The sequence below is a fragment of the Artemia franciscana genome, chromosome 14 (genome assembly GCF_032884065.1).
Source record: "Artemia franciscana chromosome 14, ASM3288406v1, whole genome shotgun sequence".
Classification (NCBI taxonomy): Eukaryota; Metazoa; Arthropoda; class Branchiopoda; order Anostraca; family Artemiidae; genus Artemia; species Artemia franciscana.
Genome location: NC_088876.1, coordinates 3,014,091 through 3,027,262, shown reverse-complemented (window position 1 = coordinate 3,027,262; position 13,172 = coordinate 3,014,091). Strand labels below are relative to the sequence as shown.

Genomic DNA, 13,172 nt, shown 5'->3' with positions numbered 1-13,172 from the left:
GCAAGTAGAAGGTTTTTTTGTTCATCTCTAGCATGTTAATGAATCTAATGGATTGTAAAGATAACTTTTTGCAGTTCAGGCAATTGATTGTATGACTGACAATGTTTTGGAGCGAGCTGTCTTTTGTATACGCAAAAGAGCTGACGTGCCATCTTTTTATTCTTGATAAATTATTTTTCTTTGGATCTAGAGCAAACTTTTTTTAGATTAAAGTACCTGTGATTTTTGCAAAACATTCAGACTTAGAATTGTTTTTGTTCTGAAAAAAACGAGTTAATTTCTTTTCAAATTATCCATTTTTCCCAGCGTTTCTTACCATGTGTATGGTCATTCTTGCCAATACTGAAAGTCACTTTCCAAGCGCGATTTTGGAGCTATTTCGACGAGATTTATTTGAAAATTTAATCTTAAAAAATCTCAATCGATACAAATAGGAAAGTTTCCTTAATTGTTTAAAGGTTTAATTTTTAAAATGTTTGAATTTAATTGTTTAAATTTTCTTGATAAATAGATCACTAGTTAATTGTCTCTACAGAACTGATAAACAAGGTGATTGGCTAATGAAACTGAGCCACAAATATATAGCCAATGAAATCCAAGCGCGCTTTATATATGAAAGTAAACTCTCTCTTTCTCTGTGGCTGAATATTAAAAATCCAAAACTCTTAAGATTTTCACTCTGTTTACTCTATTTATCTAATTTACCGTATGATTAAATATACCTGCAATTTTTTTCGAGAGTTTGCCCTATTCTTTACAACAACAAAAATCCGATCATTCTAATATAATTATTATCGATTATTTATTTAATAATTTATTTATTTTTAATAATTAATTTCATATTATGTCCGTTACCGTTTTTCACGTAAGTGGTTTGGAAATTAGAATTCGTGTATGAACTCTCAAACATCAGTTTAAAACTTACGGAGCTTGATGGCAAACTACTGCATGGACAAAAAAGTTTTGTTTGCCCATGATGCCTTTACCCGTTTGGTGTAATTTTTTTTTTTTTTTTTTTTTTTTTTTTTTTTTTTTTTTTTTTTTTTTTTTTTTTTTTTTTTGTACGGTATACAGTGTTTGTTCTTGTAAGGTGTACGGTTTTGCTTTTTGTACGGTGTGTGGTGTTTGTACGGTGTACGGTGCTTGTTTTTGTACGGTGTACAATGCGCGGTGTTTGGTTTTGTATGATGTACGGTGTTGATTTTTTTTTACAGTGTACAGAGCTTATTTTTGTATAGTGTACGTTCGAAGTGTTTGCTCATTTTATTTTTGTGACTCCGATGTCCTTCTTTGCACCGGGTTATAAATTAATGACCTTATTATTAATGCTAACAAATACCTTTCACATCTTCTGGCGAGGGCTGCAGAGTACCACTAGCGACGGGTTGATCATTTTGTGCTAAAGTACTACTATCTTCAACAGAGCCATCAAGTTGATTTGACTTGGGCGAATCAGCCTTTGCTTCTGTTAAATGATGGTGGCGCTTTTTCAGAGGAAGATGCTGCTCAACTGTGTTGATTTTCACCTAAATAATATTACAAGTTATACAAGATCATAATAGTTATACGTAATTTTATATATATTTTTACCAATATAATTTTTTATGAGAATTATATAATTGTATTTATAATTTTGTATTACTATTGTAATAATATATGAAATGCAGGTTTATTTTCTGTCGTAAACTAATATGTAAATCGGATTTTACTACATGTTTGTGAGGGACGGAGGGGTCTTAAATTAGAGATTAGCCTTAGTCATACAACTGCACTGGGGTGGTACACATCACCTAAAAATAAACATTTATGATAGGTTAGCTCGCAGTTATCATGGAAGCGTAGTTGGTCTCTTATTCCGTTTGAATAACGGAATAATTTATTCAGTATATTCAAACTCTTGGTTTGAATATACTGAAATCCGACTGACTTGGTTGAGATACAACTGAAAGCCCACCTTGGCAACACTTTGATATTGTGCCATCCCAATATTTAAATCAGATATCGAACTCGGCAAAAAGACAAAATGACAGAAAAACGGGATGAAAATAAAACAAAACAATAAACAAACAAAAAAAACAATAAACAAAATAGAAGACAAACATAAGATAAGGGTATGAAATAGCGGAATCTTTGACATGGAAGACTCGGCCATCTCCTCGTGGAGTTTTTCCATTATATAAGGATTATTAAAATTGAGCAAAAATTTTATTTTCTTATACCACGGTGGTAAATAAAGTATCTCAAATGCTGAAAATACGCTGAATAGAGAGCTAAGATATCTATATCTATCTATTTATTTCTCTCAAAAACAAGGAGTACATTAAATATACGAATGATATTACAAAAATACTTCAACAGAGCAACGATTTCCAAGACTTAAAACATAAATGAATAAAATACATAAAGAAATAATAGCTAAAATTTCAGACCTTATTTTAAACTTTGGAAAAACAATGAAAATATTATACATAGTAAGAATATTTTCAAACTTACGGTAAAATTTCTCTATCCTAGCTAATTTTAACGGCTCATTCATTTTAAATTTCGTAGCTGATTCAGTGTTACTAAAACGAATTTGAAAACCAAGCAAAAATTCGTTATATTTAAAACAGAGGTGCTTGTGCATTATAGCGGCCACACTGGTATTCTTGATTTGTTGTAAAACTGGAGATACTCGGAGATTAATAGCTTAAACTGCACTCGGAGATAAATAGCTTAAACTGAGTGAGATAAACAACGTGTTTAGTGTACGTACATGTGCGTAGGCAGCATCTTGTCCAGAGAGGGGCAGCCGATTCTGTGACGGAGTGGGGGGGGGATTATAGATCCTTCACCAGGTACTTTGAATATAGGTCTAGAAGCTCGAACCACTATCCTACTTCCTCTTTCCAGAAAAATTAAACACCATAAAAGAGATTTGACGCAAATCACATTACGATTAGATAAAAACTTGTTGTTCTAAGAATTCAAGTTTACTGTTGGGCAAAATTAATTATCAAAATAAGACCGACCCACGTTTAGCCAAAGCAAATAATCTCAATAGAAAAGCCAATCGGGACTTCTGGTACGTTATAAAAGCTCTGACAGATTGCACTGTGTGTATTTAAAATGTCTTGCCTTGGTCAATACTTTTACAAAAATATTAGATTGGATCACGCCTTATGGTGATTACGTTTTACCGGAATTTTTGTTCAATTTTTGTCTAAAGATCTACACCTAAATACAAATATTGGAAAAGTCACAAAATCACATTGTATTCCCTTGTCATTTACCTGTCTTTCGGCAGCTTCCGAGATGTACCATCTTTGCTGTTAGCATTTTTTTCACTTCGCAGGATGGCGAACTCCCCCGTTCGGCCACAATAACCAAGGTATGTTCGGCATGCCGTACCAAGGTGTCCGAGAGTGGGCTATGCTTAGAAATGATTTGTAAACAGCATATTTTAGGTTGAAGGCAATTTCAAAACCATAAACTAGATTAATTCTGACGGTGTTTAATCCTGTCAGACCAGTAGGTGAAATGAAATTCTAATTTTTCCAGTTAAATTTCATTCCAGTTAAGATAAAATACTTAAACGTAAAACAGAAGAGAAATGAAAAAAAGAGGCTGGGGATCCAGAAGAAAAGAAAACAGCAGTTTTTTCTGTCTTAGTCGACAAAAAGTCAGTCGGATTCTCTGGAAGAGCCATGGTTGTCACTAGAGGAACGCTGCAAGACTATATGAAAAAAGTTGAGAAGCTGAACATCCCTCTAAAAACACTGGATCTGAGTATTTTTAACACCCTGCTACAAAAAATAACACACATTTACAGAAGAACAAGAAAAAAGACTGAAAACTTACTTGAAAACGACAGCTGATATCCATTTCGACTGTACTCGACTAGTAACGACTTGACAACTTGACAACTGACAACTTGACAAACTTACTTGGAAACGACAGCTGATATGCATTTCGACTGTACTCGACTAGTAACGACTTGACAACTTGACAACTGACAACTTGACAAACTTACTTGGAAACGACAGCTGATATGCATTTCGACTGTACTCGACCCAGTACTCGACTGAAGCACATAAATTTGCATACACTTAAACCATTATTAAGATTACAAAAGTACCGGAGAACAGGAAATGCAAAAGTAGGGAGAAACAGTGGAGGAATTGCAGGTAAAGATTGGTACCGTGGTTTTATGGATCGTCTCAAAAGTCTATCAGTAAGAACGCCAGAAGGAACAAGCTTAAGACGGACAACTACCTTCCATCATCTCAGTGTAGGAGCTTTCTTTAACAATCTGGCGAAAGATCTAGATAAACACATGTTCAGACCACAAGACATTTGGAATGTTGACGAATCGGGTCTGAAAAACATCCACACGCCTGGTATGAATACTACATACCGAGGCCAGAAGTAAGTAGAGAAGGTCACGTCAGCAGAAAGAGGTCACTTGACCACGATTCATGCTAGTGTCAATACAGTCACTCCTCTACTTATTTCCCCAGGAAAAGTGTCCAGAAATTTTACCCAAGGGAGCTTTACCAGGAGCCATCATGATCGACTCAGAAAGTACTTTTGGCTGGATGACTGTGCTGGGGTGGCCCAAGTTTGGCAGACTTGACGACTTGAATAGAGGTGTACAGGTGGAAAAGTGGTTGAGCATTTCCAATTGTCTTTTTCAAGAATGGTATTGAATGGGTTACCTTTGCTTTGGCACAGGGGAGGGTGGGGTTGGACCGGGCAAAATTTTCGGGTTGGTTATGGCTTCTACTTTAGTCACTTTTTTAGTCCTGTTCTTGGCTGAAACGCAAGAGAATGTGTTTTGTTTTGTTTGTATTTTTTCATTGCATTTTCGACATACATCACACTGGTAAGGCTTCTCTTTCGTGTGAATTCAGGAAAATGCAAAGGTACTGTGAATTCAGGAAATGAATTCAGCATTTCAGGAAAATAAGAGGTGTAGGGGGAAGTGAGTATCCGCCCTCCGATTGCTTTGAATCTTAAAAAACAATAGAAATTCTGATGAACTTCTAAAACTTCTCCAAAGTTTATACGATCACCTTTTCTTTAATATACATTATATGAACCTAGGGCATAACTTACAAACCTTACCCTGATGGCTGTGGGGGGAGGGGGGTTGCCATCCTCAAATACATAATTTTCAGAACCTTTCAATTAAGTTGAACAAAATGACTATCTCAAAATTGTGACTGTATCTATTTGGAGAAATGTTCGGCATAAGAGGGGTATTAGTTAACTTCCAATCACTTTCGACTATTAAAAAGGGCACTAGCCACTTCAATTTCCAATTGAATGAGCTCTTTTCAAAGTTTCTGCAACAACAAATGGCCATCTCAAAATTCCTATCAAATGCATTTCGGGAAAAAAACGAGGTGCGGCGGAGGGGTATCCTCCCTCCGATTACTCTAAATCTTACAATGGGCACTAAACTTCTGATAACTAATCCAATAAGCCCCCTTCGAAGTTTATACGATCACCCTTTCAATGTATACTTTATATACCCCCATGGCATAACTTAGAGCCCTTGCCCAAAGGGCTTTAGGGTGTTAACATCCTCAAAGACATAATTTCCAGACATTCCAATTATCAATTACATTGAACAAAATGGCTATTTCAAAATTTTTGTTGGGTTTGTTTTGGGAAATGGTTGTCGCGGGAGGGGGGTTAGTTGCCCTCCAATCACTTTCGACTATTGAAAAGGGTACTAGCCCTTTCAATTTTCAATCGAATGAGCCTTTTTCCAAGTTTCTATGACAACAAATAGCCATCTCAAAATTTCTATCGGTTGCATTTTGGGAAAATACAAGGTTCGTGTGGGGGGAGGGGGTGTATCCACCCTCTCATGACTCTGAATCTCAAAAAGGGCACTAAAACTTCTGATTATAAATCCAGTGAGCCCCCTCCAAAGTTTATACGATCACCCTTTCTTTATAAACCATATATGCCCCCAGGGCATAGCTTAGAACCCTTGCCCTGAGGGCTCTGGTGTGGTTTTCATCCTCAAAGATATAATTCCAAACCTTTCAACCACGCTGAACAGAACGGCTATCTTAAATTTAGATTAGATTTGCTTAAGGAAATGATAGGCGTGGGAGGGGTTAGTTACCCTCCAATTACTCTTGACTATTAAAAGGGCATTAGCCCTTCCAATTTTTAATCGAATGAGCCTTTTTCGAAGTTTCTACGACAACTGCTTCGATACGAAGTGCCCTGGTCTAAAATCAAAAAACCAAAAATAAATAAATAAATAATACATTGTGCCCTAATTGCTCTTTATTTAGGCAGCGCTATTGCGCTACCTATGATTTCTACTCGTTTGAAGCTTCATTTATTAGGGCTTATTTATTAGTAGTTTATCTGATAGTATAAAGTTTAATATGACTCTTAACTTTTGTCTGAAAACTGCTTTTTCGGATTTTCTTTTTTTAAATTAATTTCGTTCGTTTTATTTGCCAAATTTTTGGGGAATTAATATAACGAATATTTATCCAGTCTTCACGCCTACTGCTTATTATTTAAATATCCGATCCTAATTTATTAGTTCTAATTAGTTTCTTCTGATTTATTTCGATATTCCCCTCAAAATTCCCTGAAAGTTTCAGTTAGCCGTTCCTGGGATATTGCAGGAACGCCGTTCTGAAAACCCGGATGAATAAAGCATTTTTTTTATTGACCTCATAATTCCCCTAAACATAATCAAAAAATCCTAACTTAATACCATTTACTGTTCCTGAGACGTTACGTACACCATTTTAACAAGCTGGATGTACATAGTGTCTTGATTTACTTTAATATCCCCTGAAAGTTTCAGCTAAATACCATTAGCTTACTAATCCTCAGATATAGCACATGAGCATTTTTTACAACCGGGAAGCACACCCTTATAATGTTCAACGTGCAATTTTACAACCAGAATGCAGGTAATGGCTTCTGATTTAGTTCAACATCCCACCCCATTGCCTAATATTTTCAGCGTACTGACCTTGGCCGTTCCTGATATATCGCAGTTACGCCCATTAGCAACTGGGATGCACATAATTGCTTCAAGTACAGCATCTAGGGTCAAACGAAAAGCAGGTCGTTCCCGAAAGAACTGATAGGAGCTTGATTCAATCATAACATCAAGGAATGATTTAATGAAAACTACATATTCTTGGGAGGGCGTAAAGAGGGAGTCTTTGAATATATTGGGATGAAGGAGAAGCGAGCATAGCTATATTGGTCTCAAGCGTCTGCAGTGAGTAAGATAGGATAAGATTTATCCATTCCTCATGAAATACAAATACAATATTACATTTTAATATTCTCCCAAAGGCTCTCTGGCCTGTAAAGAAGGGGGAAGATTAAAGAGTCACTTACTCAGAGAAGAAGAAAAAAATTTAGCGCTACCCCTTCCTCCTTCAAAGGGTATTGACCGTTGATAAACTTGGATAAACAGGTTAGTATAAAAGGAAAACTTTCAAAAATAGACTTATAGCATCAACGAGATCCAGAAAAAGTATTTTGAGTTTCATAGCTTAGCTAAAATGATTTTTTTTTTTTTTTTTTTATGTAAAATTATATACTGAGTTGTTGAAAAATGCTAATAAGTTTGACTCTGTCACAATTGCAGTTTTTAAAACAATAAAAAAAAAAAAACTTTAGCGTAAAGAGCGAGGCGTTTCGGAGCGACAACTTCTTTCATACATGGAGTAATTTCTGTTCGTTTTAAGTTTTAATGTCGCTCCTTACTTGCAGCTAAAAAAAACTTGTTTTTTATTTAATTTCTGAACATTTTTGAATTAATACATGTTTTGATTTTGGCTAACCGCACATGAATAATTAAAACGAAATAGCATATTAATTTGTTTTTTTTGCTAAATGGCTTTCTCATAGTTTTGATCAGAGGATTTTTGTAAAAGAAAGGTGGGGGAGGGGCCTAGTTGCCCTCCAATTTTTGGCTACTTAAAAATACTACTAGATTTTTTTATTTTTTGTACGAACGTTTTTGTTAGTAATAAACATACGTACCTTACGAATTAACTTACGTAACGAACTTCTGTATTTGTGTATTTTTATTACGTATATGAGGGGGTTTGCCCCCTTTTCAATACTTCCCTCTTTACACTAAAGCTTGAATTTTATCCCAAATCTTTAAGAATGACCCCCGAATCACAAAGGCCGTAGAATAAATAATTCAAATTACTAAAAATACTTCAGTGTAAACAGCAAGGTATTGTGAAGAAGCCGAACCCCCTTATAAACATAATATCTTATGTTCGCTTTAAGTATTAACGCTACTCATTACTTCCAGAAGAAAAAAAATTATAAGTTCCTCATTTTTTTAAATAATGCTAGAAAATCCTGCGCCCCCTTCATAGAAATTCTCTTCCTCATGATTAATTCCTCCACTGAAAGACCCTCCCACGTAAACCCCTCCCACCCCAACGCGAAAAAGTCCCCCCTGAAAACGTCTGTACACTTCATAATGACCATTACTATATGTAAACAATGACCAAAGTTTGTAACTTGTAGCTCCTCCCCCAGGGACTATGGGGGTTTAAGTCGTCCTCAAAGACACAGTTATTAGGTTTTCAACTAAGCTGAACAGAATTAACTTAATTAACTGAATTAAGTTAAAATTTTGATCCGGTGACTTTGGGAAAAAATGTGCGTTAGAGGGGGCCTAGGTGCCCTCCGATTTTTCGGTCACTTAAAAAGGGCGCTAGAACTTTTAATTTCCGTTAGAAGGAGCCCTCTCGCAACATTCTAGGACCACTGGATGGATACGATCACCCCTAGAAAATAAACAAACAAATAAACACGCATCCGTGATCCGGCAACTGGCAAAATACAAAAGTCCACATTTTCAGAGATAGGACCTTGAAACTTTAACAGTGGGGTTCTCTGATACGCTGAATCTGATGATGTGATTTTTGTTAAGATTCTATGACTTTAAGGGGGTGGTTTCCCCTATTTTCTAAAATAATGAAATTTTCTCAGGCTCGTAACTTTTGATGGGTAGAACTAAACTTAATGAAACTTATATATTTAAAATCAGCATTAAATCTTTTGACGTAACTATTGGTGTCATAATTCGGTTTTTTAGAGTTTCGGTTACTATTCAGCCTGGTCTCTCCTTACTACAGTTCGTTACTACGAAATGTTTGATTACTGAGGTATCGGCCACCTCTCATGTTATACTTGCAATTAGTTACTTAATTTTAAACATTGGTATTAGCTTAGAATCGGAGCTATTGAGAAGGAAACGTATAAAGCAATCTTACTTCATGATATGCGATAAATTTTAATCAGCACATTTTGAGATCACTTTCATAATACTTTACTTGCAGATCCCCTTTCATCTGCATGTATAGCCCAAATTATATATTTTCCATGCACTTTAACATGGGTAACTCTTGTTTCAACCCATGTACCCGTAAATTGATTCAACGCTGTTAAAATCAAGAAACGGAAAAAACAAATGGGCAATAAATTTGCATATAAGGGGGGAGGTAAAGTATAGTTGAAACGCCTGCAAAATATGCTAAACTACATTTTTCTGCTTATTGTGAAGCAAGAATTGTTTGCTTAACGTGTTCACTTCTGAATAGCCCCAATCTTGGACTAATATTAAATTTAAAAAAACTAGTTTTTTTTAACTGAAAGTAAGGAGCGACATTAAAACTTAAAACGAACAGAAATTACTCCGTATATGAAAGAAGCTGTTCCCTCCTCAAAGCCCCGCTCTTTGCGCTAAAGTTTGACTCTTTCTCTCAAATCTACTTTTTAAAACAGTAAATACTTTTAGGGGGTGTTTTCCCCTATTTTGCAAAATAAGGCACATTTTCTCAGGCTCGTAATTTTTGATAAGTAAGACTAAATGTGATGAAACTTATATATTTGAAAGCAGCATAAAAATTCGATTCTTTTTATGTATCTATTAGTATCAAAATCCCAATTTTTTTAAAGTTTCGTTTACTATTGAGCCGGATCGCTCCTTGCTATAGTTCCTTCACGAACTGATTGATTGCAACATAAATAATCATTAGCTATAAAAGACTCAACAACTTTCATTACATATTTTGCATTCCGTAATCTGATTCTTTAGATGTTTTATAAACATATGTTTTTTCATGTTTATTATGCGGAAGCAGAAATCAAATCTTTCAAAAACAAGATAAAAGTAACTAGCAATAACTGAACCAAAATTTCAACATCATACCACAATTACTTTATTCCACCAGTATCGCCTTATAATCACTCGGAATGGATTATGTTGAAACACCCAATTCTCAAGACGAATCATTTAAAAAAAGAAAAAAAAGAAAAACGGGATAAAAGAGACAGAGATCTCTCGTTTATAGAATATGCGAATACAGCAACTGACCTAGTAACAAAAGCTTTAAAAAAAGATGAATTTGAGGGGCACCAACTTTCAGAAATTATGTACACCGGGTAGCAAAAGCAGAGCGTGACGGAAACTTTGCCAAGCGTGGCAGATATTGCTCCAAGCGTTCTAAGATTTAGACCAGTAGACAGAAATTTCATCCTTTTGGATGGAGGATGGTGGCGCGGAACAAAAAGAGCAAAGACCAAGCTCCATATGTATAACCAGTAGGCTCTGGGGAATGGGGGAGATCGGACTCCATAATTATCATTGTTTGAAGCAAAATTATATTCTAATCACAGTACCATTTAAATACAACCAAGTTTGGCTGCAATTCAACTAACAATCAGCGGGAAGATACGGGGTTTTCTTGTCACATAGGCACACCTACAAGAGGAGATTGTCGGATCTTAAACAAATTTGATGGCATAGAAGACATCGGTCCTTTTTGGGACGTTGGGTTTTTGGACAAGACCTAACCTATAAAGGGAGACTTTAGGATTATAGAGAGAGAGAAGGATTTATTCATTAAACAAATAATAAACAAAAAATTGTTACTACCTCACCTAAAAAGCAAAACTAGCCGGAGGGGGAGATAGAGAGAACAAAATACATAAAGAACACTAGGCCACCGATAGGACAGGACCTAACCTACACAGGGGGTCATTAAGTTCTCGCCTGAATTGAATTTCCAAACCAAGCCAATGTGTGAAGCCCCACTAATATCCATCTGCCAGCTTTCCGCTAATCACGAACAGGGTTGCCAGAGGTAGCACGAAAGTGTTATTTTAGTACTATCGTATTATGTGTAGCATTAGCACGCGCTCAGGGTTGCTAAAATAGCACGAAAATACTATTTAGCACAATTCCAGTCTATTTTTGGACTATATCACTGAAAATCGCTGTGTAACACACAAATTTGGCCAAATGTAGCACTTTAGGAACTGATCGTGGTGGCAACCCTGGTCACGACTATCAAATGGAAAGTTAAGCTGGTTCCTGATTAACACCCTTACGGTTTAATGTTTCAAAAAATGTTTTTATAATTAGTATTTTGAAAAATAAAGAGTTAAAGAAAGTAGTAGTCGTGATGGTTTAAAATGAAAAATATGAAATATAAAATGAATAAATAAAAATAATGGAAAATGGACAAAATCGTACAGCAATATGCGGAAAGTGGTCGAAAAACGTAAAGATTTTAGCAAAAGCTATTAAGCTACTGTATATAGGCAAAACCAAGACTCCAATCAACCATGAACACCAACAACATTTTTGTGGTGAGAAAATCAAACGAATTTTCTATAGGAGAGGGTGGTGGGGGGTCTGATATACCAACACTGTGAACTTTTTGGCTTCCATGCATCTTTTTTAAGAATTCCATGTAAGCTACCGACCAATCTACTGTGTACCCAGGGATTGATTTAAAGCTTTGACGCTTCTAGACCCAAGCGCGTTGGCCACTCCATTTTTGCAAAATTGTTGTGATAATCCCCGAAAATTCGGATATAGTAGAAGCACTGAACAGAACGCAAAAGATGAGCCAAATGTAATAACAGAGAGGAATAACTTCAAAGATCACACTGCCTTTCCATGAAAAAATATAACAGTCCAAATAGGGATGAAACCTTTTAATTGACAGTGAAACAGAATATAAAAATTTTTAACTGGATATTTCGGACACATAGGATATTTCGTTGCACCGTCATTACGCACGTGTGAATGAGTCATCCTTAACATAAGTAAACATTCCCTATTATGTAAGAACTAAAGAAATCATGAAACGTCTTGAAAAAACGTCCTGAAATGTCTTGAAGAAAAATGTCTTGGAATGTCTTGAAACGTCTTGACAAACATCTTGAAGAAATATGTCTTAAAAACATCTTGGAATGTCTTGAAACGTCTTGACAAACATCTTGAAGAAAAATGTCTGGAAACGTCTTGAAATGTCTTGAAACATCTTAAAAGAAAACATTTTGAAGAACAATGCTTGATAAAACTCCCTCGCCTGACTAGTGGACCCTAATAGGTAATCAACACCCGCAACTTGAAGAAAACATTCCCTGTTATACAACATGCACCTGCATCTTGCCCTGAGCCAATCGCAGTTAAACTTTCTTCGTTATCTTAAGTCATTAAAGGAAGAAAAGAATAGTGGCTATCTGCTAGAGAGCCACATGCTGTCACTACTGTGAACGCCTTGTATCGAAGCTCCCGTGTCCTCTGTCACTTGATGTAGGATTAATTTCTGCCTGGGTGTGGAAAGGCCGGGCATAAATTCAGCTTGTTCAATTCTTCGCTATCTTTGAAGTATGCTGGAGCATTTGCCAAGGAGGATCATTGCAAACAGTCTAGCAGGGACGGAGATTAACGTTATACCTTTTTAATTATAACATTGGCTTGACGAACCTCTCCGTTCCCATAGTGGCTGAATTATAATAATAAGATTAATCGTTGAGTCATTCAGAAGCCAAGTGAATCACTACTGATTTACATGATTTCAGATTTTAACTCGGTAAAAAATTTTAAATATGGTATGATTTTAAAGCTTTAATATTTTGCCGTTGAATCCATTTTTAAAACATACTTAAACTTTACGAATGGTTACTGTTTTGGGGGGTTCAATTGGTTTTGAGAAGCTGCAGCAATTGGAGCAACAGCTGCATTTGATTTTGCAGTCCATGCTTAATCCACGACCTATTTGAAAGAAGCACTACGTAATTCTCAACCGCCTCCGTAAAAACGGTTCATCAAACGGGAAATGGGGATAAAAAGGATAAATATTTTCTAA

The 13,172-nt window shown here is 35.8% G+C and overlaps 1 protein-coding gene across 2 annotated transcripts in view; it reads right to left on the bottom strand.

Moving 5' to 3' along the window:
* The window catches only part of LOC136035184 (uncharacterized), a 148,688-nt gene that overhangs the window by 66,312 nt on the left and 69,204 nt on the right, over positions 1 to 13,172 (bottom strand). For both annotated transcript variants that reach the window (XM_065716758.1, XM_065716759.1), the window contains exon 6: positions 1,340 to 1,526. In XM_065716758.1, coding sequence (XP_065572830.1) covers positions 1,340 to 1,526 — 187 coding nt within the window. The remainder of the gene's footprint in view (positions 1 to 1,339; positions 1,527 to 13,172) is intronic.